The following is a 27,761-nucleotide window of genomic DNA, read 5'->3' as shown; positions in this document are numbered from 1 at the left end:
GGACCCCGGTTGCCTCCAAAGCAGCCTGAAGCTGGGTTCCTGGCAACGTTCTGGCTCTTTCGGGAAACCGAAGACACCACACTGCACGCGCACCCCGCCTCATCTTTTCCTGTCTGACTACGACTCCTGTAACCCCGCGGCGGGGCGGAGGCAGCGAACCTAGCGGCCCGCGCGGCTCCGGCAGCGAAGCGAGCGGCCTAGTGAGGGCCCGAGGCGTGCGCGGCGCGGATTCTAACTCCGGCGGCCGCGCTCAAGGCCGCGACGTCGACGGTGGCGATGCTGTGGCAGCGGTTGGCTGTGGTTGAGTGGGCGGCGTTAGCCTGGGAGCTCCTCGGCGCCTCGGTGCTGCTCATCGCCGTGCGCTGGCTGGTCCGGCGGCTAGAGAAGCGGCCGCAGGACCTGAGTCGTCGCGGGACACCCTCCTCGCCGACCGGCGCGTCTGCAGCTGTGGCCCCTCAGCCAGGTAAGGTCGCATTCGGCAGTGGGAGCAAGCTTCTCTCTGCCCTCCCCGTGGACACAGTAGGACCCGAGTCCCCTGGCGGGAAGGCTGACTGAGAAGCGGAACTTTTGTACCATTGTAGGAGCGTTCCTGACCCTGTAGGTGAGATCCTTGGAGATCCGGCTGCCAGGGCGCGTCTGGGGCTTCCAGGGGAAGGGTCTTCTGCGCCAGGGAGGCCTGGCAAGAGCTGCGGGAAGGGGGAACAGTAAACACTGGTGAAAGTCGGAAGTCGAAGAAAGAGGAAGTTGGTTCTGGCAGTGGTTTGAAGTTTAACGAAATAAGTGATAGGAGGAGGTAGTGAAGTTAGGTGTGACTCCCTGATTTGGGGATCGGGGAAATAAAGGAATACGGCTCTCATTAATTTCTTTCGAATGGACTGTTAGGTCTGGATGAGGAGAGATGGGAGGATGGTTGCTGGTCACTTTAAGATCGAGGTGACTGGTGTCCGGAATGAAATCATGTCCCATCTGCTCCTGACTCTACCACTGCTGCTATGGAACTTCTCAGAAATGGGCAGGTCATTCACCCGCTATTTTTCAGCCCCACCATTAGCAGCATACGAATAATAATAGTTCTTACTGTTTTGGGGGTTTTTTTTGTTTTTTTTTTTTTGAGAGTAATACACTAGTTGCTGGGAATTGAACCCTACTACCTACTGGCATCATCCATCTGAGAGTTGTTGAGGTGGTGCATGTCTCAGTTCTGGGGAAAGGGCTGGGATAAAACCCGGAGTCTTCAACAGAGTTCATCCGTACACTCTAAGGTTGGCTGTTTCGTAGGATCCTGTGGTCTTTTTGGTTGTTTTGGAATTTGCTGGTGTGAGTCCACACCTCTGTGCTTCTTTCTTCTCAGCCCTCCACCTCCCTGAACTCCCAATGCTTAGCCGGTTTGTGTTCATCAGAAGCTGTGTTTCATTAACACTTGAGTCTAGTTCTTAGTGGAGGATAAATAGTAATTCCCCACGAATTCTAGAAGGAAGATGACATTTTAAACAGTTAATTGCACAGCAGAACCCTAAGAAGTTCTTAGGAGTAACTGAGGCTTCACTTGCCTCTTTGAACTTACATACAACTTCATTTTTTATTTATTTAGCAGTGCGGGGAAGAAAACAAAAAGCCTGGTGTGTATTGGCAAGTGAAGTACATCTCAGCACTTCCTTAGGAGTCATTGGTTTCTCCGTTATCAGTGTCAGACCAAGTGGTACAGAATTTATGTTCATTATTTTATCTACTTTTCATTATTACCAGAGTGGATCTATTATTATATCCATTTTGTAGGTGAGGAAACTGAGGCTTAGAGTTTTAATAATCAGCCTAGGATTGAAGTTAATAATGTATGAAGTTCTGTTTATGTTTGTTAATTGCAGAGACAAAACCTTCCTTGAACAACTAAAGGTAAAAAGAAACAGTAGGTTTAGAATAAGAATACTAATTGTATCTAAGGTAGGGTCCTGTGAGGAAGCTGGCACTTGCTTAAGCATGTGGTTTACATGAGCTACGATTCCATGGTTCAAGTTAATTTTTGCTTTTTTGAACGTAGGTGAAGTGACAATGGATGCCATGTTGGCACGATTGAAACTCCTGAATCCAGATGACCTTAGAAAGGAAGTTATAAAAGCTGGATTGAAATGTGGACCCATTACATCAACAACAAGATTTATTTTTGAGAAGAAATTAGCTCAGGCTTTACTAGAGCAAGGTGGATTGCTGACTTCCTCTCTTCCCAATCACAGTGAGGTGACTGCCACTCCATATATCCAGGGCACCCTAAGGACTCCTGCATCTGTGGAAGAGAAACAAACTCAGCAGGCCAGTTTTTCTGAAGACAGAGATTTTGGTTACAGTGTGGGCTTGAACCCTCCAGAGGATGAAGCTGTAACATCTAAGTCCCACCCAATATCCTTCAGTGCTTCTGCCAGGAATGACAACCACCAGGCTGGAATGACAGCTGCTAAGGAGCCACTTCTGTACTATGGCGTGTGTCCAGTATATGAGGATGGCCTTATGAGAAATGGTAACGTGCTGTGCTGTGTCTCCTCACACAGACTGGGAAGACATAATCTCATCACCCAAGATAAATTTCATTATTTGTACTTGTTACCCTCTGATTTTTTTTTGAGTTTGGTAAATCTAAGCAATACTTTTTTTTTTTTAAAAGTTACTAGGAAAACTATTCTGTTAGATAGATTTGACTTGGAAATGATTGGATCACTTCCATTTGTTAGTAATTTTACTGGTTAATCATCTTCCCTCTCCCTTTTTCCCACCCCCTGAGACACGGTTTCTCTCTGTAGCCCTTGCTATCCTGGAAAAATATGCTTGCTTATATCACTCATTTATTTGTTTGTTTGTTTTTCAAGACAATTTCTCTTTGTAGCCCTGAATTTCTGGCACTCACTCTGTAAGTCAGACTGGTTTTGAACTCAGAGATCCTCTGCCTCTGCCTTCCAAGTGCTGGGACTAAAGGCGTGTGCCCGGGCATTCCCTCTCCCTCTTAAATTCATTACAACCTGAACAGCTTTTAGGTTCGTAACTGTAAATGTTCCAGTGAGTGTATAAATAATTTTCAATCTCAAGGAATTGTATATTAGGGCTGGAGATCTGTTTTAGTTAGGAGAGCATTTGCCTATTGTGCATGGAGCACTGTGTTAATACCCAGCACCATAAAAGCCTGATGTGGTGGCACATAACTATTATTACCTCAGCACTTGGGTAGATACTAGCCTGGGCTACATGAAACCATGCCCCCAAAAAGGAATGAAAGAAAGAAAAGAATTGCAATTTTTTTTTTTTAATTTAGTCAGGATTATTGTTTACTGAGACTAACCTGAATCTTGCTGTACAGCCTAGGGTGGGCTTCAGCTCTTAACTGCGCGGACTTTTCCTTATGAATGTTAGGATAATAGGTATAAGCTATTATATCCAATACAAGAATAGTAAATTTAGTTTTGAATTATTTATATTTAGATCTTTATTTAACCCACTTAAAATTCATTTTTAGTAAGTTATTGTAGCTTGTGGTATGAAATTAACATGCATGTATGATAGCATTGCTTATATATAAACACATATATTGTCAGTGTATTCATTTGAATCTTTTGGATAGCCCAGGACCTCTTTAAGATAAAAAATTGAGAGTGGGTGGAAAGATGGCTCAGTGATTAAGAGTACTTGATAATCGTCTTGCATATCCCAGCTCACATGTTAGATGGTTCATAACCTGCCTATAATACCAGCTCCAGGAGATCTGATTCTCTTTAGGCCTTCAAGGATACTCGCACATAAATTATGTGCATATAGTCACAGAAATACACACTCACATAAACACACTTTTTTTTTATCCTGAAAGAATATTTTTAATAAAAGATTGCAAATCTGGATTTTGAACATGAGGGTAAAACCAAGAGACTCATTAACAAATTTAAATTGACTGTTGAACTCTGAGTACAATTAATAGTATTCAAACTATTCATCTCTTAATTTTCCCTTGTTACTTTCATACCTAGAAAGGATCCATGTTTACGAAGATAAAAAGGAAGCATTGCAAGCTGTCAAACTGATCAAAGGGTCCCGATTTAAAGCTTTTCCAACAAGAGAAGATGCTGAGAAATTTGCTAGAGGAGTATGTGATTATTTCCCTTCTCCTAACAAAACTGTGTCCTCACTGTCTCCTGTGAAGGCAGTGCCGCTCCATGGCAGTGATGGGTTAAAAGGTAAACCATGTTGTACTACTTGTCTTGTCATGACTTGATTTACCACTATTGTTCTCTTTCCTGATGTGTGGCACTTCAATATTTCATCATCTGTGAGATAAATATGGTGGAGGAGGAGGGGGAGAGCTGAGGCGCCCTACAATGAAATAACCAAAGAGAAAGAGACTAGGGGGCTGCCCTGGGAAGGTTTCAGGACATAAAGGCAAATGTAGTCTGCTGCTAGTAGGCCCTGAAGCTGATGAGCCAAATCTTAGCATATGGACCATAGAAACAGCAAAGGGAACACCTTCTGCAAGAAGGGATCTGCAGGAATCAGTCTCCCAATGAAAGCTAGAAATGTGACTACACCCGCTGTGTCCCTCAGAATCAGCAGCTGATTTGGAGAGGCTTGACCTTGACCATCCCCTCTCCCTACATTTGTCTGAGGTAGAGTGCTGTCTTTCATTTGAGGGCCTGTCTACTGCCTCTACTTAGATTTCTCTCTTTCAGCTTGAGAAAATGCCTGTGCAGGAAATTGTTTTAAGACACTCTCAAGGGGGCTGGAGAGATAGCTCAGCGGTTAAGAGCACTGGCTGCTCTTCCAGAGGTCCTGAGTTCAATTCCCAGCAACCATATGGTGGCTCACAACCATCTATACTGAGATCTGGCACCCTCCTCTGGCATGTGGGCATACATGGAGGCAGAATGTTGTATATATAATAAATAAATAAATCTTTAAAAAAAAAAAAAGACACTCTCAAGTTTTGATTAAGGTTTTAGAAGCTATGAGTAGAACTTTTTTTCCTAAGAGATAATTACAGTTGCTGCTAATTTCTTGTTCACTTAACAGAATTGACATTTTTAGTTTTTTTGATAAAAGAGTCTTACCCTGTTACTCCAGGCTGTCCTTGAACTTGCAGTCCTCCTGTCTCAACCTCCTGAGTTCTAAGATGCTAGGTTTGTACCACCACACTCAGTTTCTTGACTTACTTTCAAAGTATACTAAATGGCCAGACATGATAGTGCATGTCCTTACTATCAGTACTCAGTAAGCACATGAGGTTAGATGTGCTCTATGAGTTTGAGCCTGAGCTACACAGTGAGACCCTGTTGCGCAAAAAAAAAAAAAAGTACACCAAATAATTCTTAATCTCAGTCTTTAGTCACCTGATTGAGCTCAACACTCAATTGAGCATTAGTACTATGGTGTGCTTTATACCATTATCATTTCTTACCCATCACTCCCAAGAGCTGCTGAACCTTTAATCTATGTATCTCCATGTGGCTGTGGCTTACCAGCAAGGTTCCAGCACGTCTGTCTCCTGCAGGCAACCACGTGACTTCTCTTTGATAATCTCTTCCAGCCTGGCTATATTCTCTTAAGCCACTGACCAACAGCAGCTTTATTCATTAACCAGTAAAAGCAGCACATATACAGAAGGACCTCCCACACCAACTGCAGACTAAGTGAGAAGAAAATATTTGTGAGATTGTGTTCTATAATTCTCTCTCTTGATAGCAGATTATTCATGCCTGGCTGAATCAGAAACAGTAAATAAAGAACGAGCAAACAGTTATAAAAGTCCCCGCACACAGGACCTCACTGCTAAGCTTCGGAAAGCTGTTGAGAAAGGGGATGAGGATACCTTTTCTGATCTTATCTGGAATAATCCCCGATATCTAATTGGTTCTGGGGACAACCCAACCATTGTACAAGTAAGTATGTCTTCAGCACCATTACCAGTCACTGTATTCTTGACCAGTGGCCCTGTACTTTAACAAACATGAAGTTCAATGTTTTGTTTTGTTTTTTCAATTTTATTTTATTGATATTTATTGAGCTCTACATTTTTCTCTGCTCCCCTCCCTGCCTCTCCCTTCTCCAATCAGTCCTCCCCCAAGGTCCCCATGTTCCCAATTAACTCAGGAGATCTTGTCTTTTTATACTTTCTACTTCCCATGTAGATTGTATCTATGTAAGTCTTTCTTAGTGTCTGCATTGTTGTCTGAGTTCTGTGGGATTGTGGTTTGTAGGCTGGCTTTCTTTGCTTTATGTTTAAAAAACCACCTATGAGTGAGTACGTGTGATAATTGTCTTTCTGTGTCTGGGTTACCTCACTCAAAATAATGTTTTCTAGCTCCATCCATTTTCCTGCAAAATTCAAGCTGTCATTATTTTTTTTCTGCTGTTTAGTACTCCATTGTGTAAATGTACCACTTTTTTTTTATCCATTCTTCGATCGAAGGGCATTTAGGTTGTTTCCAAGTTCTGGCTATGACAAACAAAGCTGCTATGAACATAGTTGAGCACATGTCCTTGTGGCACAATTAATCGTCCTTTGGATATATACCCAAAAGTGGTATTGCTGGGTCTTGAGGAAGGTGGTTTTCTAATTTTCTGAGAAATCACCACACTGACATCCAAAGGGGTTGTACCAGATTGCATTCCCACCATCAATGCAGAAGTGTTCCCTTTTCCCCACATCCTCTCCAGCATAAGTTGTCATCAGTGTTTTTGATCTTGGCCATTCTTTCAGGTGTAAGATAGAATCTCAGAGTTGTTTTGATTTGCATTTCTCTGATGACTAAGGATGTTGAGCATTTCCTTGAGTGTCTTTCAGCCATCTTAGATTCCTCTGTTGCGAGTTCTCTGTTTAGGTCTGTACTGCATTTTTTTTATTGGATTATGTGATCTTTTGATGACCAATTTCTTGTTCTTTGTATATTTGGGAGATCAGACCTCTGTCTGATGTAGGGTTGGTGAAGATCTTTTCCCATTCTGTAGGCTGTTGTTTTGTCTTGTTGACCGTGTCTTTTGCTTTACAGAAGCTTTTCAGTTTCAGGAGGTCCCACTTACTAATTGTTTGTCTCAGTGTCTGTGCTTCTGGGGTTATATTTAGGAAGTGGTTTCCTGTGCCAATGTGTACTTCCCACTTTCTCTTCTATAAGGTTCAGTGTGGCTGGCTTTATGTTGAGGTCTTTGATCCATTCGGACTTGAGTTTTGTACATGGTGATAGATATGGGCTTATTTTCATTTTTGTACATGTTGATATCCAGTTATGCCAGCACCACTTGTTAAATATGTTTTTTTTCCCCATTTGATATTTTTTGCTTCTTTATCAAAGATCAGGTGTTCGAAGATGTGTGGATTGGTATCTGGGTCTTCTATTTGGTTCCATTGGTCCTCCTGTCTGTTCTTATGCCAATACCAAGCTGTTTTCAGTATTGTAGCTCTGTAGTAGAGTTTGAAGCCAGGGATTGTGATGCCTCTAGAAGTTCTTTTTATTGCATAGGTTTGTTTTGGCTATCCTGGCTTTTTTGCTTTTCCAAATGAAGTTGAGTACCGTTCTTTTGAGGTCTTTGAAGAATTTTGCTGGGATTTTGATGGGCATTGCGTTGAAGAAGTTCAATGTTTTAACAAACACAAAGCTCGTCCTTTTTTTTAGGAGGGATGTCGGTACAATATCATGCACGTTGCTGCCAAAGAGAATCAGGCTTCTCTGTGCCAGATGACACTAGAGACTCTGGAGAACCCTGAGTTTATGCGTCTAATGTACCCAGATGATAACATGGACATGCTGCAGGAGCGCATCCTCTACATTGTCGACCTTTATCTTAATACTCCTGACAAAGTGGTGAGCAGTCCTAATTAGTCTGTCTGCTGGAGGGTTAGGGTCCTTATATGTGGGAGGATTTCTTTTCTATGCTACGTCAATGTGCAAGGCTTATGGAATATTAGGAAGACACAAATGCTTATTGACTTAGATAGGAAGATGGTTATGGAGGTGTTACACAAGAAAAATTTTCTTGGGGAGATGCAACACACATGTTGGGAACTCCAGATAGGGAACTCATAACGGACCAAAGTATAGATTCCACCATTAACCGTGAGTTTTATTGGGGTTACTTACAGGAATATAGGTAAAGGGTTGCTTACAGGAGCAGAAATGACTCAAAGACAGTTGCATCACCAAGGACCACCCTAACATGACTGACAGCTCACAGAGCTGGGAACCTGGAATACACTACACAGTCTACAGGCAGCTCAATGTATTAGAAGAGTGTCCTTCCCAGGTACCTTTGTTAATCTAAACCTCTTCCAGGCAGTTCTGTTGGTTTCTGTTTCTTCCAGGCAGCTGGTCTTTCTGAATTTTCTATTGCTGTGAAGAGACACTGTGACCATGGCAACTCTTATAAAGGGAAGCATTTAATTGGGGCTTGGTTTCAGTCCAGAGGTTTAGTTCATTGTCATCATGGCAGGAAACATGGTGGCATACAGGCACTACTGGTGCTGGAGCGTATCCAGATCTGTAGGCAGAAGGAAGAAAAGGAGACACTGGACCTGGTTTGAGCACTTTAAAATCCCAGTGACACACTTCCTCCAACAAGGCCACACTTCCTAGTAATAGTGCCACTGCCTCAATCAAGCATTCAAATATATGAGTCAATGGGAGCCATTCCTGTTCAAACCTCTACATTCCACTCCCTGGCCCCCATAGGCTTACAGCTATAACATAGCACAAAAATTCATTGACTCCAACTTAAAAAATCCCCACAGCCTCTAACAGTCTTAACATTGTTTAAAACTCCCAAAGTTCAGAGTCCTTTTGGAAACTCAGGGCAATCACTTAACTGTAAAATAAAAAACAAAAAGCAGATCACATGCTTCCAACATACAATGGCACAAAATATACATTACCATTCCAAAAGGGAGGAAAGGGAGCATAGTGGGGAAATACTGGGCTGAAACAAGACCAAAAACCAACAGGGCAAACTCCAAATTCTTCATCTCCATGTCTGATATCAAAGTGCTCCTCAGATGTCCAGCTCTATTCAGCTTTGTTGATTGTGATACACCTTTCTTTCCTGAGCTGGTCATACCTGGGCTGCAGCTATCCTTGACAGGTATCCCACAGCTCTGGCATCTCCAACATTGGGGTCTCCAAGGCGATCCAGACTTCATCTTCACAGCTTCATGTAGTGACCTCTCTGGGTCTTCATGCTGGGACACCCCTGACATGTGCCTGACCTCAGCAGCTTATGCATGCAGGGAGATTCCACAACTCCTTTTTTATGTCCTTGACTCTAATGCCAGAACCACGTGGCCAAGGCTGCCAGGTTCTTCTGCTTGCTAGGACTGAAACACGGCCCCCTCGTTCATATACATTTTCACCAGCTTTCTGTTTTTGATGGTTTCCTGGAACTCACTCTGTAGACCAGGCTGGCCTCAAACTCAGAACTCCATCTGCCTCTACCTCCTGAGTAGAGGAGAATTAAATTAAAGTTTTTCTTTAATTCTTTTTCACAAGTTGGAAGCTTAGATGGGTGAAGTCTCTCTGTGAGGTCACTACTCCAGAGCTTTAGTCCATTTAGGATCAAACTTTGCTTTAAACGTTTTATCTCCTTGTGCACCGGACTTAGCTCTGTTACACTTCTTGGTGCTCCCTTTTCTCCTCAAACTGTGTATTTTGTAGTCTTCCTTGATTAATTTCTTTTCATTATAGAGTGTCACCACTAATAACAGTGTCAACTAGGCTCCCCTGACATTTTCTCTGCCAATGTCATTAATCCAAAACTCTTCAATTTACCCAGCCTCATGCAAATTTTTCAGACAAGGATAAAAAGCAGCCACATTTTTGCTAAAATATCACAAGAATGGTCTCTGGGCCATATATTAATATTCTTCCCCTCTGAAACTTTTTGAGCTGAACCCCCACAATTAAATCCCCCTCAGAAACATTATCTTCCATACTCCTGCTAGCATGGCCCATTTAAGTTTAAAGGGTCCAGACAAAGCATGGTCAGGATGATGATGATGATACATGCCTTTAATCTTAGGACTTGGGAGGTGGAGGCAGAAGAATCTCTTGCATCCAGGGCCAGTCTGGTCTACAGAGTAAGTGCTCTAAAAGCCAGGGCTACACAGAAAAATACTGTCTTCGGGTGGTGGGGTCAGGCCTTTCACAGCAATACCCCAGTCCCTGGTACCAACTTCTGTCTTAGTAGTCTGTTGCTGTGAAGAGACACCATGATGATGGCAATGTTTATAAAGGGAAGTATTTAATTGGTGCTTGCTTACAGTTCAGAGGTTTAGTCCATTTGGAACATGGCAACTTAGAGGTAGACTTGGTGCTGGAAAAGTAGCTTGAGAGTTCCACCTCTCCATCCACAAGCAGCAGGACGAGACCAGAGTAAGTCAGTCAGTGCCTGCAGCTTCTGAAACCCCTAAATCCCACTCCTGGTGATAAACTTCCTCCAACTTGGCCACACCTCCTAATAGTCCCTCTCCCTGGTGACCAAGCATTCAAATCTCTGCACCTGTGGGGGCCATTCTTATTCAAACTACCACATGGTCTGTCTCATAATTTTCTTTGTGCTCAGCTTCCTTGAGTCTGAGGGGTACTTTCAGCTTTTATTGTTTACTCTGGCAGGGAGGAGCCTAATGAATCTGGTCAGTTTCAGGGATTTCCTGAAGCTATTTTGAGTTGTTTTCCTTCCTTTTAAAGAGCTTTCCTGTAGGGTGGAATGTTAAACAAGGACCGGAGGATGGGGATGTAGCTCAATAGGTAGAGTGTGTGCCTAATTGTCAGCTAGTCCTAGTTAGGTCACCAGCAGCAAACTGGTAGTATTTGCATGTGGGAAATGAAAGCAAGAGGAGTAGAAGTCTAAGGTCATCCTTGGCTATACAATTTAAGGCTTGTTTGTGCTATATGAGACTGTATATTAAAACAAACCAACACATGGCTCAGCAGTTGAGAGCATTGGCTGTTCTTCCAGAGGACCTATGTTCAAGTCCCAGCATCTATATGACAGCTCACACATACCTGTAACTCCAGTTCCAGGAGATCTGACTCCTTTGACTTCCCCAGTACCAGGAACACATGTTGTACACAGACATGCTTGCAGGCAAAACACCCACACACATAAAATAATTAAGATAACAACAAAAAACCAAGAAACTTGTGGTTATGAAAGTAACACTCATGAAAGATTTCATAGGTAGAGAGTAAAAAATCTCTGGCTGCTCTCAGCCAGACTTATAGTCAGAATGTAGGCGGACGGAGTACTCTAGGAGATGCCTGGGTTCCTTCAAGAAAGGTGTCAACTAGGCTTTGACTAGAAAGAATGCCAAAAAGCATAGGAAGTACTAAAAGGTTTGTTATGAGTGCTTAACTAGCATGTGTAAGGCTTTGTTTGATCCCTGGTACCACTTAAAAAAAACAAATTATTGAGATGGCTCAACAGAGAAAGAAGCTTGTGCCTACAGACCTACAACCTTAGTTTCATTCCTGAGACCTTTATGGTAAAAGAATCCCTACAAGTTGCCCACTATGCTCCATTAAGCACCTGCCCACATAGTGTATGCACTAAATAAGTAAACAAAATTTTAAAATTAAAGATTTTTTTGAAAACTTCAAAGGCACGGCTTTTAGTTGCGTAGGTTTTCAGTAAGGGTTTTAGACACCGGAATTTATTTATATGAAGGAGAATGCAATGAGAAGTTAGAACCAAGAACTCAGAAATCTGGGAGTTTAGGAAACTGTGGGAAAGAATAAAAGAAAGCACTAGAAAGGATGAGGCAGGAAAATTAATTGTAAGTTTGAGGCCAACCTGGTCTACAAAATGAGAAGAAAGAAAGGAGTAAAATTTTACAGAAAACTACAGTTATGACTATTGTGCGTGCATATGTACACATTGTGTACACACAATGCTGGTGCAAAACCTAAGGTCTCAAATATGCTGAGCAAGCTCTCTACAACTGAGCCCACAATTTTAGTTTCTTTCACAAGCTGGTAATTTATGGGAGTTTTTGTTGTTCTTATTTTGTTTTTATTTGAAAGTTACAGTTTTTGTTTTGGTTTGGGTTTTGGGGTTTTTGTTTTGTTTTGTGTTTTTTTGTTTTTGTTTTTTTTTTTTTTTTTTGGTTTGGGTTTTAGTTTTTTTGTTTTTGACAGTGTCTTATGTATCCAGGCTGGCTGCAAACTTACTATGTAGCAAAGAGTGACTTTAAATGCCTGATCATTTTGCCTTCACTTGTCAAGTGTTGTCATATAGGTCTGAGGCGTTTAAATTTTTTTGTTAAAATTCTTTTTTATTGCCAGCTATGGTTGCTTATACCTGTTTGTTTGTTTGTTTGTTTGTTTGAGACAGGGTTTCTGTATGTAGCCTTGGAGCCTGTTCTGAAACTTGCTCTGTAGACCAGGCTGGCCTCACAGATATGCCTGCCTCTGCCTCCCAAGTGCTAGGGTTAAAGGCGTGTGACACCATTGCTCAGCAGTTGCTCATACCTTTAATTCCAGCACTCAGGTGGCAGAGGTAGGCAGGATCTGAGTTTGAGGGCCAGTGTGGACTAAATAGGGAGTTCTAGGGTTACTAGGACTACATGGTGAGACCCTGGCTCAAAATACATTTTTTATTATGTGTTTATTTTTTTATTTAGTGGTAGGGGAAGGGTTTTGGCATGTGGATGTCACAGGACGCAGTTCTCTTTCTCCGCCTAGGGAATGAAGTCAGGTTGTCAGGCTTGATGGTCAGCCTAGTGATTTTGTTTTAAATCAGTGGTTCTCAACTAGTAGGTGTTAGCCTCTTTGAGGATCAGACAACCCTTTCACAAGAGTTACCTAAAACTTTTGGAAAACACAAATATTTACATTATGATTCATAACAGTAGCAAAAGTGTAGTTAGGCAGTAGTAGCAACAAAAATAATGTTAGGGTTGGGGTCACCACAACATGAAGAATTGCATTAAAGGGTGCAGCATTATGAAGGGTGAGAACCACTTTTTAAAATAAATACCTATTTTCACTGTGGAGCAACCATGTTAATAATTTGAATAAGCAGTTGTGCTTCTTCTTTTCCTAGGGCTTTGATACACCATTGCATTTTGCTTGTAAATTTGGGAATGTGGATGTAGTCAATGTGCTTTCTTCACACCCTTTGATTGTGAAAAATCCAAAGAATAAATACGGTAAAACACCCGAAGACGTAAGTAACTTTTAAATTGCAATTACTGTCTTGTATTATAAATTAAAATATATAAATTTGCATTCTGTGACAGTAGCTAGTGAAGTCATAAGTAACTAAGTTGTGTTTGCCTGCCTGCTGCTGAGCCTGATGTGCTCTGTGAAAGAGTGTGAATGTGTATCTGTACAGTCAGGAAGGTGATGGTAGTAGTGACCATGGTAATAATGAATGGTGGCTATCGTGGTAGCAGTGATGGTGATTATAATGCTGAGAGCAGCTGATAGCAGCTGAGAGGAACTCATTGTACAGCCCACATACATACTGTTGAACTCATTGTACAGCCCACATACATACTGTTGAACTCATTGTATAGCCCACATACATACTGTTGAACTCATTGTATAGCCCACATACATACTGTTGAACTCATTGTATAGCCCACATACATACTGTTGCATTCATGCCTAATGAAGGAAGCCTTTTTGCATTCCTTAGCAAATAGAACAAAATGCGCTACATTGCATCCTGTGTCTGTGATATAAAGACAGACCTGACTCTGATAAGAACTGAAATGCTAATTTAAGAATCAGGCATATGCTGCTGACTGACCTAGATCTACTACTTTCAGAATTAAAACCTACATGATACTTGTAGTAGGAGTATCTTCTGTAGACTCAGGCCCCTTAGCTATTATTACATTTAGTAACACTCACATAACCCAGTTGGTAGAAAACTTTCCTGACATCCATAAGGCCCTGGTATTAAGGAATAGAAGGGAAAATGAAAATAATAAATAAAATTTAATAAATAAAATATATAAAAAATATAGTTTTATCTGTTTTTATAAAATGATTTCTGATAACCAGCCTAAAACTTATGACTATTGTGTGTGTGTGTATATGCAATATTGAAACAACACCTAGGTTCTCAAATACACTAGGCAAGCCTTTATAACTGAGCCCACAATTTTAGTTCTTTCATAAGGTGGTAGTTCATGGGGTTTCTGTTGTTGTTATTTTGTTTTTATTTGAAAGTAATTGCTTTTCAGTTCTTTCTAACATTATTGTTGTAATTACCAAGAGGTTTAGAAAGTTGATTCTTTCATACTGTAAAACTCAGAAATTGTCAGCTTGTCTATATGTTTATATTTGGTATTATACTTTTAAGTTTTATTTTCCTTGCAGAAAATGTAAAGTTGTGTGAAGAAAAAAAATGAAGTTTACCATATTGCCTGGCTCCAATGGGCTTTTACAGTGATCAAATAGAATAGGCTGTGCTTTTGAATGCAGGGTTTCTTTTTCTTTTTTCTTTTTTTTCTCAGTAGCTATGGGGCCAGTCCTGGAACTCACTCTGTATTTGTAGACCAGGTTGGCCTTGAACTGAGATCTGCCTACCTAGGCCTCCCAAGTTCCGGGATTGAAGGCACGTGCCACCACGCCCCCCACTTCCTTTTCTTTCTTTCTTTCTTTCTTTCTTTCTTTCTTTCTTTTTTTGTTGTTGTAGTTTGTTTATTTATTTTTATGTGTGTGGGTGTTTTGCCAGCATATATATCTTTACCACATGCATGCCTTGTGCCTGTGGAGGCCAAGAGAGGGTGTCAGATCCCCTGAGACTAGAGTTATAGACAGTTGTAAACTGCCACATTGGTGCTGGAAATTGAGCCAAGTTCTCTGAAGGAGCCTTCAGTAACCACTGAGCCCTCGAGCCCTCTAGCACAAGTTTTTTGTGTATGAGTTTTGTGAAATTTTTAGCATTAAGATAATTCTAGGGCTGGAGAGATAGCTCAGTGGTTAAGAACACTTATTTCCAGCACCCAGGTTGAATGATTCATAGCTACCTGCAACTCTAACTCTAGGGGAACCAACACCCTTTGTGACCTCTGGGGCATCTGCACTTACCTCATACACATACCCAACAGATAAACATAGTAAATAATAAAAAGTTTAAAGATATTATCCTATTTTACTGGCTTTAAACTTTTAAAAGATTGTATTTGATAGGAAATATAGTACTATTTAGAATGTTCATTTTGTCTGTTTTGTTTAAATAGGTAATTTGTGAAAGAAGCAAAAACAAATCTGTAGAACTGAAAGAAAGGATTAGAGAATATTTAATGGGTGAGTTGTGAACTCAGTACCTGGCATGGAAAGCCCTTTGCAAGAGACCCCTGGATGAGAGTGTGAGTGAACGTGTGAGTGAACACGGGAGTGAACGTGGGAGGGAGTGAACGTGGGAGTGAACGTGGGGCAGTACAGGTTTGTCTGCTTTCCTAAGTTCTGAAAAAATGCTGTGAACTCAGAGCCTTTTGAAATTATCCTTTGTTTTCCCCCTGAATACTGTACCTCCTTGCCTGATTTCATACTGCATGTTCTTGTTGTAAATTTAGGCTCTTTTTTTACTTGATTACTGTTTAAGGACTCACCCCGTCCTTGGGGCAGGTTTCTCTGTTCGCTTCTCACTAGAGAGGGCTAAAGCCCAGAACCCCTCGTTTGGTTAGTTGGTTTCTGAGGTGTATTTGGGTCTGCCTCACTCTGCCCTGCTGAGGCTGTCCAGCTTAGCTCATCAAAACTGGGACCCTTCAGGCCATTATGCTGCTGGATTGTGGAGGGTACAATATTCATTCATGTTTATTCTGTACCTTTCCTCTCTATCTCTTTCCTCTCTCCCTCTCCCCTCTTCCACTTTCATCCCTCTCTCCTAATAGTTGTAGGGTATCTACCGGAGAAAACTACTCAGACACAGGTTTAAGCCAACAGAAAGTCTTTATTAGCTAGACAGCAACGTCACTGATTGTTCAGGATCCTAGTATAGCCCCGAACCTTTCTCAGGGTGAGCTTAATTTAAGCATGCACATGTTAAAAAAAAATATCCTTGGTTGTCATTCTTCAGTTAACAAGTACAGTTAGCCAGATGCGGAACTACAGAAACCAAAAGGCAAGGTTGGTATATTTAGAGACCTTCCCAGAACTATAAACTTGGATGAATTAGTCTTTGTTTTCATTTTGGCAGGTGGTGCTAGGTGCCGAGTTTTATGACCTGAATGGTACTTCCACCAGTTGTACTAATTCTGGGAGCCCACTACACTTCATTCCTTTCTTTTGGTCAGGAGCTTCTATTGTGGCCTCTGTGTTTCTTGTCTGTGTGTTTCCACTATAAGGAAATGTTAGTTTCAGGAGGGACTGTCCTACTGTGTTTTTCAGAAGATGGTGTACCTTTCCTTCTGTCTTTTTACCCAGTTTATTGTTTTTGATCACTGAGTAAAAATGTAGCTCTCTAGCCTCTGTTTTTACCCTTTTTTTCCTTCTTAGGTATATATAACCATGGTTGTGGCTTGGCACAATGTCTCTGGGTATTTTCTCAGGTCAGAGTCTGTGTAGCCTGTGTGTCTGTGACATTTTGTAGAAACAGGTACTAACTCCCAATCTAAGATTATCTGAACTTTTAATTGTACTCTAATCTCTTTCTTTGTGGTGGAGGTGGCAGAGATGTCTCTTGGGCTGTCTGGCATTTGTTGGAGGCTACAGTTGTGTTACAGACAAGAGCTTCAGTGGTTGTCTTGTGGTGGCTTTCACATTCTAGACTTAATGATCAAGGAGCATGCTGCAAGACTAACTACAAAGAAGACACCAGCGCTTGGATCAATAGAGGGAAAGAATATACAACATCTTAAGGAAATGAATAGGATAAAAAAGCCAGACACAAGACCACCAAAGGCATGAATCCAGTTTTGTTGATGTAGTGTTGTGTTTTTCTCCAAAGTGCTGGGGATTGAACTCTGGGCCTCAAGCTATCTTTGGTCTACCCACAGGCCTCTACAGGCAAGCTTTAATATCCTTCAGTGATAGGGTATATTCTAGGAACATTTTAGTATACAAAGTCCTAGGTTCCATCCTCAGCATGTGCACACACAATGCACACACCGGGGGGGGGAGGGGGGGCACAAGATATTTAAGGATTTGAATATTTAAAAAAAATAATATTTTATGAGTGAGTAGTTTTTACATGAATTCCAAAAGACAACCATTATTTCAAAATTCACAAAATGGGGAGGGGATAGAAATCTGTCATTTAAAATAATCTTATAAGTATGTGGTTTCAGTCACAAGTTAAAATATTGAAATGTTAAATACATTGATTTTGTTTGTTTTGAGACAGGGTCACACTATATAATCCTGGCTGTCCTGGAACTTATTATATAGACCAGGCTGACCTCAAACTCACAGAGATCAGCCTGCAGAGTGCTGAGATTAAAGACCTGTGTCACCATGCCCAGCCATTTCCCTGTTTTTAAGAAAACTTTTTACTTTACTTTTGCATGAGTGTTTTGTGTGCATAAGTACCAGTTGCTTGGTGCCCACAGAGAGTAGGAAGGGTGTTGGATTCGGTGCAGCTGGAGTTAAGACAGCTGTGAGTCTTCATCTAGACACTGGGAACCAAAGCAGGGAATTCTTAACTGCTCAACTCTGTCTCCACCACCCTTTGGTTTTTGAGATAGAATCTCATGTACCCCAACCTGGTCTCAAATTCACAAAACTCAGGATGACCTTGATTTCTGATCCTTTTCCCTTGGCCTCCCAAGACTGGGATTGTAGGGCATAAACCGTCACACCCAGTTTTAAGTAATGTTTGGGATTAAACCTGAGGGCTCTTGTATGCTAGGCAAGTGAGAATTGTTAAAGACATATTTTAATGCTGTGGTTTTTAGTATGCTCTATGTTAACATTCTTTTAAGTACAAAAATAAAGATATAAAAGCTATTAAAAGCACTTAAAATAAAAAAAATTCCCAGGTTATTGTGAGCAGCATGACAGGCCAATATTCCAGCACACCTCTCACCTCTTTCACACAACAAAAAACCAAGTCAGGGAAGAAAGAAGTATGACCTCTGTGTACTAAGCTCCTCTTTGTCCCAATCTGACTCCTGACTCCAGACTCTTAGCTTCCTTAGATGTGTCTGTTGCTTGTCCCTTCCTTAGGTGTTGCTTGCCCTGTTTTTCCTTACTTTGTTGTTGTTGTTGTTTGTTTCATTTGTATTCAGTGTGTATCATGACAGGAATTCAATGGTATATTTTATATTATAGATGAATATAAAGAAAAGGTTTTTTTTGTGGGTAAGAGACATGATAACGGTAAGAGAAAGAAAAGGTAGTTTGACTCCCAAAGTTTTACCACAAAGTAGGGTTGTCTAGAATAGTAATAGATTGGATAATTTTTTAAAAATTACATGATGCCTTCTAGATTTGAAGTTTTGACAAAATAGCATTGGTAAACCTTTGAACAAAACAGGAAATTGAAAATTGACTAGAGACGATATGGGATAGGTATAAATATTTTTCACCTATTTGTTTGCTCATAGTTCTTTTTACAGATATACTCATGCAGATATAAGAACTTGAATACCAAAAGTATGCATCTTCACCAGTAATCTCAAAGCTTTGCAAGGTGTATCATCATCTCCATTGTGCAAACAAGGCTCAAGGGAAAAAACAAAAAGTAAAAACCTGTTTTAGTAGAGAATGGAGGGAAGCTAAGTAGTTGCTGGCAAAAACTGGTCTTAGCACTCAAACCTATATTATTACCTGGTCCCTTCTGTGAATTGTTTTCCTTGCTGTTCCCCCAAACCCTCAGTCATATCAAAACCAGGTAAGTAGAAGTTTGTGGTTGACATTTCCTTCTCAGGTCACTACTATGTGCCACTTCTGAGAGCAGAAGACACTTCTCCTGTCATTGGTGAGCTGTGGTCCTCAGACCAGAAAGCTGAAACTGCTAATGCTGAGCACTATAGAAGTAGCCCCAGAGATCCTGTGATGACACTGAGAGCTTTCGTGGGGCCTCTGAGTCCATCCAAGGTGAGTGATCAGGGAAGGAAGTTTCAGGAGCTGTTCTGTCTGTCTCCATTTTAGGGTTTGGTGCTCCAGCCTGTTGTTTTGTTTTGGTCTTGGAGCCAACTCATGAAAATCTAAGGTCATCCTTATCTGAGACAACCTCTGATAAAGTGATAATGAGAATTTAAGAGTGTTTTTTGTTGTTGTTGATGTAGCCAGGGAAGGTATATTGGAAGCCCAGACCTACCAGCATAATAGTGTTTTCCTGGGCAAGCCCCATTTGTCCCTTACCAGTCTATTGTGACTTCACAGTTGCAAATTCAAATTCCAAGCTGAGCTTCCTACACTTGGAACTCCTAACCCTCTCTCTCTCCATGTTCCTGAGTTTCTGTCATATACCTGTCTTTCTTTGAGGCCATAGCCAGTTAAATTCCTGGCATGAGATGGTCAGGAAGTTTATAATGATGGAGTTTCTGGGTCACAGATTATACATGCTTCTATGCCAGATTTACAATTGATGACTTTCTCCAGAAAATATCTCACTGCCATCATAAACTATTATTTAAAAATCTAAATAAACTGGTCATGGTGGTACAGGCTAATCCCAGCTTCATGGGAGGCTGAGGCAGGAGTATCACAATTTGTGTTATACATATAATATATAGTGAGACCTTGTCACAAAACATTCTAAATAATTTTCAAGAATGGAAACCTTTTTAAAATGATGTTAGATAGTTGGTATTATAGCTTCATTCTATGCCTTGTTAGCTTAGTAGGTGATATGTCAATCTCATAAATGAGCTACATTAAACATAAAATTCCAGTAAGGCTTACTCATGAGAAATTGATATCAGCTTCTCTTTTATATGTAGGGGAAAATGGAATATGTACCAATGAGTTGGCAGGTAGACTGTTGGAGCCCAATCCAGCAGGAATCATCAGGGGGTACCTGGGAAGGGGCACAAGAATAAGGAAATGGCAGATTGAGAGAAACAAAGAAACACTGGATAGACCAGGAGGACTGAAGGTGAATACCAACCAACCCAAGTTTATTTCAGAATTCACTTTTATACAGATTAAAGGCAGAACAAAGAGCAGTATAGTCAGCTAACCGCCTCTCTGCACTGTCCTTGGGAGGAAGCACAAGCAGGTGCGTTATCTGTCGCAAGAATTCAGATAGCAGCAAGTACGTACTAACTCTAACTAGATGTGCAATACACCAGTCCAAATCTTTTTTTTTTAATATTTATTTATTTATTTATTATGTATACAATATTCTGTCTGTAAGTATGTCTGCAGGCCAGAAGAGGGCACCAGACCTCATTCCAGATGGTTGTGAACCACCATGTGGTTGCCGGGAATTGAACTCAGGACCTTTGGAAGAGCAGGCAATGCTCTTAACCACTGAGCCATCTCTCCAGCCCCCACCAGTCCAAATCTTAATAATAATGTGTTCTTTCATCTGGGCAAAAATGCTCTTATGGAGTTAATCAGAACTTTCTTACAGCCCTCAAATTTGCAGGCAGAGGAGACAAGCTGGAACTCAATGGCTTATAAGTCAGAATTGACTCCAAAAGGAAACCAAGTCACACGTGGACTACCACAGTAGAGAATACCTGTTGTTTTTAGGATGAGGCCTCACACTTATGCCATCTTAGGCCAGATCTGACCCTCAGCATGGGCCAGTACAGAAGGCACCTTTCCCTTGCATCACTTTTCCTGGGGAGTTGTAAACAAACAGCTACCTAGGAGAAGTCACACAGCCAATCCCACCTTCCCCTGATCCCATGAGGTCATGCTTACTCCTGGCTATATGGTAGAAATGACTGCAGAATCTGTAAAGTGGTAGAAAGCCATTGAGTCTGTGGTGTTGGTTCAGTCTCTCGGGTAAGCTACAGGAAGGAAGCAAAGCCTGTCTTGCCACTTTTTTTTTTTTCTAGGCAGAAGATTTTCGAAAGCTCTGGAAAACTCCACCTCGAAAGAAAGCAGGCGTCTTCCACAACATCAGAAAGTCTGACCCAGAACGAGGCATTGAGAGAGTGGGAAGGTATTCACAGAACCATGTCAGACAAGCTGAGCAAAGTGTGCTATGTGGTGTAGATAGATGATGATAGAAAAATATTAACTGTGAATACTAAAATGTAATAGTTCCCAAGAGGATTTACTGGGAGCTGATAGAGCCTTTATTCATACTATGTGCCAGTTTGACCCTGCAACAGACTCTGCCAAAACAAGGATATGTATTAGGATTTATGTGTGACTTTTTTGCTGTGAGGTTGGTGTGAGTGTATACTGGGCTTCCACAAGCAAGAGTCACTTGATATATATAGAGAGAGTAACTCTTCAAAGGACACTGCAGGATCTTACCAATAGGGGAGCAGTAGGAAATGTCCCAAGTTTAGGGAAAAGTAAGATTCCTAAAATTAGTGTTTTGGCACTTTAAAGATTAAGTGCTATTTTCTGTGGACTTTGTTTTTGTTTTTCTGTTTTCTCAACTGGTTAATTGTGTTTTATTTCTTACAGGGAGCTAGCTCATGAGCTGGGGTATCCCTGGGTTGAATACTGGGAATTTTTGGGATGTTTTGTTGATCTGTCTTCCCAGGAAGGCTTGCAAAGACTAGAAGAATACCTTACCCGGCAGGAAATAAGCAAAAAGGCTCAACAAGAAATAGGAGAAAATAAAAGCTGCCTTCAGGACAGAGCCTCAGTTTTTGGTAAGCAAGTGCAGGTTTGAGGTGTCTGTGGGTTTTCCTTCTTTTTTAACCGGCTCTTACTGTAAAACATAAAAAAAAAAAAACAGTTCTTTTCAGCCTGGCAGTGGTGGCATACACCTTTAATCCTAGCACTCAGAAGGCAGAGGCAGCAGATCTCTGAGTTCGAGGACAGCCTGGTCTACAAAGTGAATTTTAGGACAGCCAGGGCTGTTACATGGAGAAACCCTGTCTTTAAAAACTAAAACCAAACAAGCAAAAAGGCATCACAGAAAGCTCTGTGTGTCTGAGCCACCCATATGTATATAAATATAAAGTACATAAAAATACAGAATCACAGCAAGCAAGGTGTGTGTAAAGGTCTAAGTGGAAAACATGACATCCTGTCAAGGAGTCTGGTGCTTTTGGCTTTGTTTCCTGACCTAGATATACTTTATATTTGAATATAATGTGTAATGTCAAAAAAAAAAAAAGAAAGAAAGAAAAGACAAGAAAGATAGGCTCCAGAATACTGGGCACTGTATTTTGTCAGCCACTGGAGTCAGTAGAACATGAGACTCTTAATCTCAGGATCGTGGGTTCAAGCCCACATTGGGTACCAGTTGTAGCACAAATAATAAAAACACAGAGATATTTATTGAGGTTCAACCTGAAAATCCAAAAAATAAAGCAGCAAGCCACTGGCTCTTACCTCCACCTTAGACCAATATGACTATCCTGCCTGCAGGAATCCTCTGACTGAAACTGAGACCTGTCTCTTCCCGTTTTATATTTCTCTCTAGTGCTTGGATTAAAGGCATGCACCACTACCACCCAGCCTCTATAGCTAACTAGTGTGGCTGCTGGGGTTAAAAGTGTGTGTCATCATTGCCTGGTGTGTATGGCTGACCAATCTGACTGTTTTACTCTCTGTTCTTCAGGCAAGCTTTATTAAAACACAAGTGAGATAAATAGAGTGCCTATAGTACAAAGCAAGTTAATGGAATGCTTGGAAAAGGTTAAAACTGAGTACAAAAAAAAAAAATAGGTCAAAACTTGCCAACACCATTTAAAAAGGGAAAAGTAGTCTGTTTTGCTTACCATGAGCAAAGCCATGTGTTCAGTCTCCAGCACAAGGAGGGAGATGGGGGTAGATACTAAAGTTTTTAATACTGTAAGGAAAAGGGATTGGTATGTAAAATGAGAAAAGATAGGGGTTTTTTAATTAATTTTTAAAAAGTACAACTAATGAAGAAGGCACATAGCAAACTGGGTGGTGGTGGTACACACCTTTATCCCATCACTCAGGAGGCAGAGGCAGTTAAATCTCTGCAGAGCGAGTTCCAGGGCAGCCAGTGTGCACAGAGAAACCCTGTCTTAAAAAACAAAAAGAAAGAAAAATGCCTTAAAGTACACTAAGGCATGATTATAAGATCCTAATGTGTAAAGTGTTACCCAGACTCTGGACTGGCATTTCGCTTAGTCCAGTGTGTCTATTCAAGTGTTCAAGCACTTTATATATAATATTGGAAACCTCAACATAGCTTACTTCATCCTACAGTTGAGGATTGGCTGAGGAAGTAATTTAGTTCTATCCTAAGGCAGAAAAATCATGCTTTTAAAGTATGTTTTATCTGGGCGGTGGTGGCTCACACCTTTAATCCCAGCACTTGGAAGGCAGAAGTAGGCAGATCTCTGTGAATTTGAGGCCAGCCTGGTCTGCAAGAGCTAGCTAGTTCCGGGACAGCTACAGCTGTTAATAGAGAGAAACCCTGTCTCGGCACAAAAAAAAAGCATGTTTTAAAGAGTAATGAATGATGTGAACAATTATATAAACAATGTGCAGTTAATGGGGAAGAAAACTTTATCATTGATTTTGAGTATATTCACATAATCACATAATTTTTAAAATATTAAGATGACTATAGCAACATTGTTGCACCTCACTTGAAAGCTTTCCAGATATTTTACAACTAGCATATATATAAATATAATTAAATGAAAACAAAAAACTAGTAAATTTGATAGTGCACTGGAAGGGAACTGGGAGAAGAGCCTTCACAGGTCCTCCAGGTGAGTTCCTCCTCCCTCTCCCTTGGGCTTCTGCTGTTCCCATGTAGAGCACCGCCCTCCCTGGAGACAAAGTGGCCTAGTGTTGTTGTCAGTACAGTAACCACTTTACTCTTACCTCAGAGACACTTTCATTATTTATCAGAAATAAAACTTAAGTATTAAAATGAATCAAAGTAAAGACAGTGAATTTTAGCTGAGTGTATTAGCATTTGAAAGGAGGAGAGGATCAAGGCAAACCTCAGCTACACAGTAAGTTTGAGGCCAGGCTGTCAGGCTGCATGAGACCCTGTCTCAAATAAATTTTACTGTGTGTGGTAGCTTATGTCTATACTCCTAGAATTTTGAAGGCAGGAGGCAGGAAGAGTACAGTGAGTTGGAGGCCAGCCTAAGCCATACAAGAAGAGGCAATCCAGGAATAAAGTTGGGAGACCATGCCTTAAAAAGAAAACAAACCAAAAAAGTAAATTTTTAAAGTCAAATAGAAACTTTGTAATAACTAGACTTTTCGGTCCCCAAAATAGAAGTTAAACAAATGTATTTTAAAGCTTTCTAAATTAAAATTGAACTATTAGATTGTAAAGCATTTGCTTTGAAAATTAAATTTCCTGGAACATTGTGGGGAAGGAGGGAGACCATTATATATATAAACCTTGTAAAAAGAAACAAGTTAGTGCCTAGATGACTTAGCAGACAGAGGTACTTGCCATAGAAGCCTGGTGACCCAGGCTAAATATCTAAAACCCACATAAAGGTGGAAGGAGAGAACTCCATAAAATGGTTTTGACTTCTAGTCTCGTGCCCTGCATTGACACACATACAACCAACAGCACACATATTATGTACATATACACATGATAATAAGAAATGAATTCCTTGAATATAGAGAATAGTTCTGGGGTGAAGGCTATGCAAGTGTGCTGTGGAAGAAGCTGTACCAGGCTGGGAGTCAGTGCCAGGATGTAGCTTCATGTTCCATGAGACTATAAGCAGTTAATGTCCAAAGAATCCCATGCATGTACCATAGTTACAGCAACTACAGTGTCTCAAGTTGTTGATATATTTCATTTGCAGAATAGACATGAAGCCATTTTTCATGGGTTTGTTCTACATAATATTTCAGAGCCTTATCAAGTCAGCTTGTGGGAAACTGGCCAGGGGCCCTTGTTTTAAAACCTAAGAAGGTTTTGAATTAGTCATTTCTTGCCTGAGCTGAAGGGTTTACATTGAATGAAGGCTCCTTCCAGTTCTATCCTGCACACTGATATGCTGCTTTGTTGCCCTCACAGGCAGTGGAAAGAAGTACAGCAATTCCATCTCTGTGGGAGCATTTCTGGATGGAGAGGATGATACTAGCTTGGATGAAATTAAAAATCATCAAGATACAGCTCAAAGTCAGAGTCAGCCCACAACCAATAAATTCCAAAACTCTGAATGTGGTTCCCTTCCCTTGGGACAGGTGGACCCTGGAGAATCCTCAGTTGGATCTTGCCTCCTTAACAGCAGAAATGGGCTTTGTCATCCTCTGAATCACAGGACTGCAGATAGAAAGGGACTAGAGGCCACCAGTGGGGAAGAATCCCTTTTACTACCTGTTTCTGCTTTGACTCTAGAGTTTGATAAACTGAATTTGCAGAGTCTAGGAGATAGCCTTCTTGATACACCAAATAAAAATAAGATTCTGACTTCAAGAAAGGATGCCGCAGAGAGTGACTCACTGGTACCCCCTCCTGCAATAGTGAGACTTGAAAATAACCAAATCAGGACCAACAGTGAAGTGTCAGAGGCAATGGCTGAAATGTCTTTGGATCCCAACAGCCCCCAGGTTAGGGTTCAGGATGGTCTGGAACCTGTGTTCTCATCTGCTATGGGAGATTCCACCTGGAGGCTCTTCCTTTCTGGGTAAGTTAAAGATGCTTGTAGCACTGTAATAAGTATGTAGTTTCTGAATATTCCTCCAGGGCCAGTCTCATATATATATATATATATATATATTTGAGCTGCTGGATCTTGGCTGCTCTCATAGTTCAGTTGTATATGGACTGTGCTGATCCAGTGTCAATAAGGGTGTGCCAACAGAATGATTTACTCTGTCCTGTGTTTAATTTAAGACTCAAAACCATGTTAATAATGAAGGTACATGATACTACAATGCAAGACCTATCTGGTCTTGAGCCTCCACTATGGCTCTTACCTTGACCAGCCCTGGCCCTGCATACAGGCTTTCTGGAACACAGGCAGGTTTGGTGACTAATGTGCTCAGCCTAGATTGGTTCTTTTTTTTCCCCATTTTATTTTGTGCATGTTTACATGCACATGATTGCTGGTGCCTGTGTAGGCCAGAAGAGGGTGTTAGATTCCCTGGAACCGAAAGTTACAGGCAGTTGTGAGCCTTCCAGCCTGGGTGCTGTGAGCTACACTCCAGTCCTCTGTAAGACCAACAAGCACCCTTAGCTGCAGAGCCATCTCTCCAGCCCCTCCAGATTGGTTCCTACGTTAAATATGGAATGATACCTTAAAAATCTTCAGGCTTTTTTATGCAGTGTTTCTCCTGTCTTTTTGTTGTTGTTTTTTTTCAACATCTCTTCTGTTCTGCATTCTAGAGAAGAGCCATCAAAACTAGATCGGGATGTTTTAGCAGCTCTTGAGCGTGCCTATATTGACCCGAGTCTGTACCCAGCTGTCCACAGATGGAAAAGCACTGTCCTGTGCTATTCACCCTCAGATAGACAAAGGTACTATCACAACATCAAAGTGTACAGACTGACAGGGTTATCATGTATGGGTGGCTTTTTCATAGTGACAAAGCTAAGCTGTGTGGCTCCCCAGTGCAAGCCTGGCCTGTATGTTCACATAGATGTCACAAAAGTCAGGTAGGTGGAAAAAAGTAGACCAAGCTTGCTCCTAGCAAACTGTACCAGGGGTGGCAGCATCTAGGATTTGTAGCTGGAGTAACATGGGTATTGTGTAGAAAATCTTCAGATTCAAGATGAAGTACCTCCTCTCTGTAAGATGGGTGTCGTGCCTGTTTTTGTTCTGTTCTTAAATCTGTAGATACGCCTTTCTGTGGTAACAAGTTTCTTTTTGGTTTCTGTAGTTGGCCAAGTCCTGCACTGAAAGGGAAGATCACAACTGAGCTGCTGGATCTTGGTTGCTCTCGTAGCTGCGGTTCAGGGCGAAGCAGTCCAGCTGGTAGCAGCTTCAGCAAGCCTGGTCACACCACCTCCTCCCCTGGCCTTCACAGCCCTGGGCGTTACAGTCCAGCACATGGGAGTCACTTCCAAAGGATGGCACACATGGCCCGACTTGCAGCTCTGTAGAGCCAGCCAATATGCTCACTCCTGGGGCTCATTTACTTGTTTTTAAAAAGAGGGGTAATGTGTTTATTGGTAAAAATTCCATAACAAAAAAATTGTATTCTGAGTAACTTTTTAATCCTCTCTTTGAAGATACCAGAATGTTAGAGTATACAATGTTACGAGTAAAATTTAAATTTCTGCTATTTTGAAAGTTAATGAAAGCAAACTCAGATCCAAGTTGTTTGAAGGTGTGGCTATAGTAACGATGCAGACTTTTCAGGAGGAAACTTCTGGTTTTGGAATAGATCAAAGATACAAAACAGCTGATAGGCAAGTGAGGTGCTGCTCTAATTGGGGCTGGCTACCTACAGTGTCAGCAGCAGGTCTGCAGTACCTGTATGCAAAACCCAGTTTCTCAGAAAGATTGTGTGTTGTCTCATTCTTAGGGTGGTATCAGCTTTCTTTTTTTTTTTTTTTTTTTAAATATTTATTTATTTATTACATATACAATATTCTGTCTGTGTGTATGCCTGCAGGCCAGAAGAGGACACCAGACCCCATTATAGATGGTTGTGAACCACCATGTGGTTGCTGGGAATTGAACTCAGGACCTTTGGAAGAGCAGGCAATGCTCTTAACCTCTGAGCCATCTCTCCAGCCCCTGGTATCAGCTTTCTGATATGCAATGGCAAAAACGTGTTTGTCACTTAATCCTAGTTGTT

The 27,761-nt window shown here is 41.2% G+C and overlaps 1 protein-coding gene and 1 long non-coding RNA gene across 3 annotated transcripts; one reads left to right on the top strand and one right to left on the bottom strand.

Moving 5' to 3' along the window:
- The first annotated feature begins 21 nt into the window (after positions 1-21).
- On the top strand, positions 22-27,483 carry Ankle2 (ankyrin repeat and LEM domain containing 2). 2 transcript variants are annotated; one of them, XM_041647886.1, is made up of 13 exons: positions 22-463; positions 2,039-2,512; positions 4,005-4,211; positions 5,713-5,906; positions 7,638-7,826; positions 13,054-13,176; positions 15,206-15,272; positions 18,835-19,004; positions 20,921-21,027; positions 21,504-21,694; positions 25,030-25,642; positions 26,344-26,475; positions 26,838-27,483. In XM_041647886.1, the coding sequence occupies exons 1-13, from the start codon at positions 277-279 to the stop codon at positions 27,058-27,060; spliced, it is 2,877 nt and encodes a 958-aa protein (XP_041503820.1). In that variant the 5' UTR covers positions 22-276; the 3' UTR covers positions 27,061-27,483. The 2 variants fall into 2 exon arrangements, with proteins under 2 accessions (XP_041503820.1, XP_041503814.1); XM_041647880.1 differs by having other exon boundaries at positions 5,710-5,906.
- LOC121445779 lies at positions 2,214-5,625 on the bottom strand. Its single transcript, XR_005974004.1, has 3 exons — positions 5,487-5,625; positions 3,326-3,382; positions 2,214-2,281 (listed from the first exon to the last, which is right to left on the bottom strand). It is a non-coding gene; the product is annotated as an uncharacterized LOC121445779 (long non-coding RNA).
- Positions 27,484-27,761: the final 278 nt, after the last annotated feature.

Source organism: Microtus oregoni, unplaced genomic scaffold, assembly GCF_018167655.1.
Source record: "Microtus oregoni isolate MIOR12 unplaced genomic scaffold, Mior012 000003F_ref0000135, whole genome shotgun sequence".
In the NCBI taxonomy this organism is placed as follows: Eukaryota; Metazoa; Chordata; class Mammalia; order Rodentia; family Cricetidae; genus Microtus; species Microtus oregoni.
This window is presented reverse-complemented; position numbering and strand designations above follow the sequence as displayed.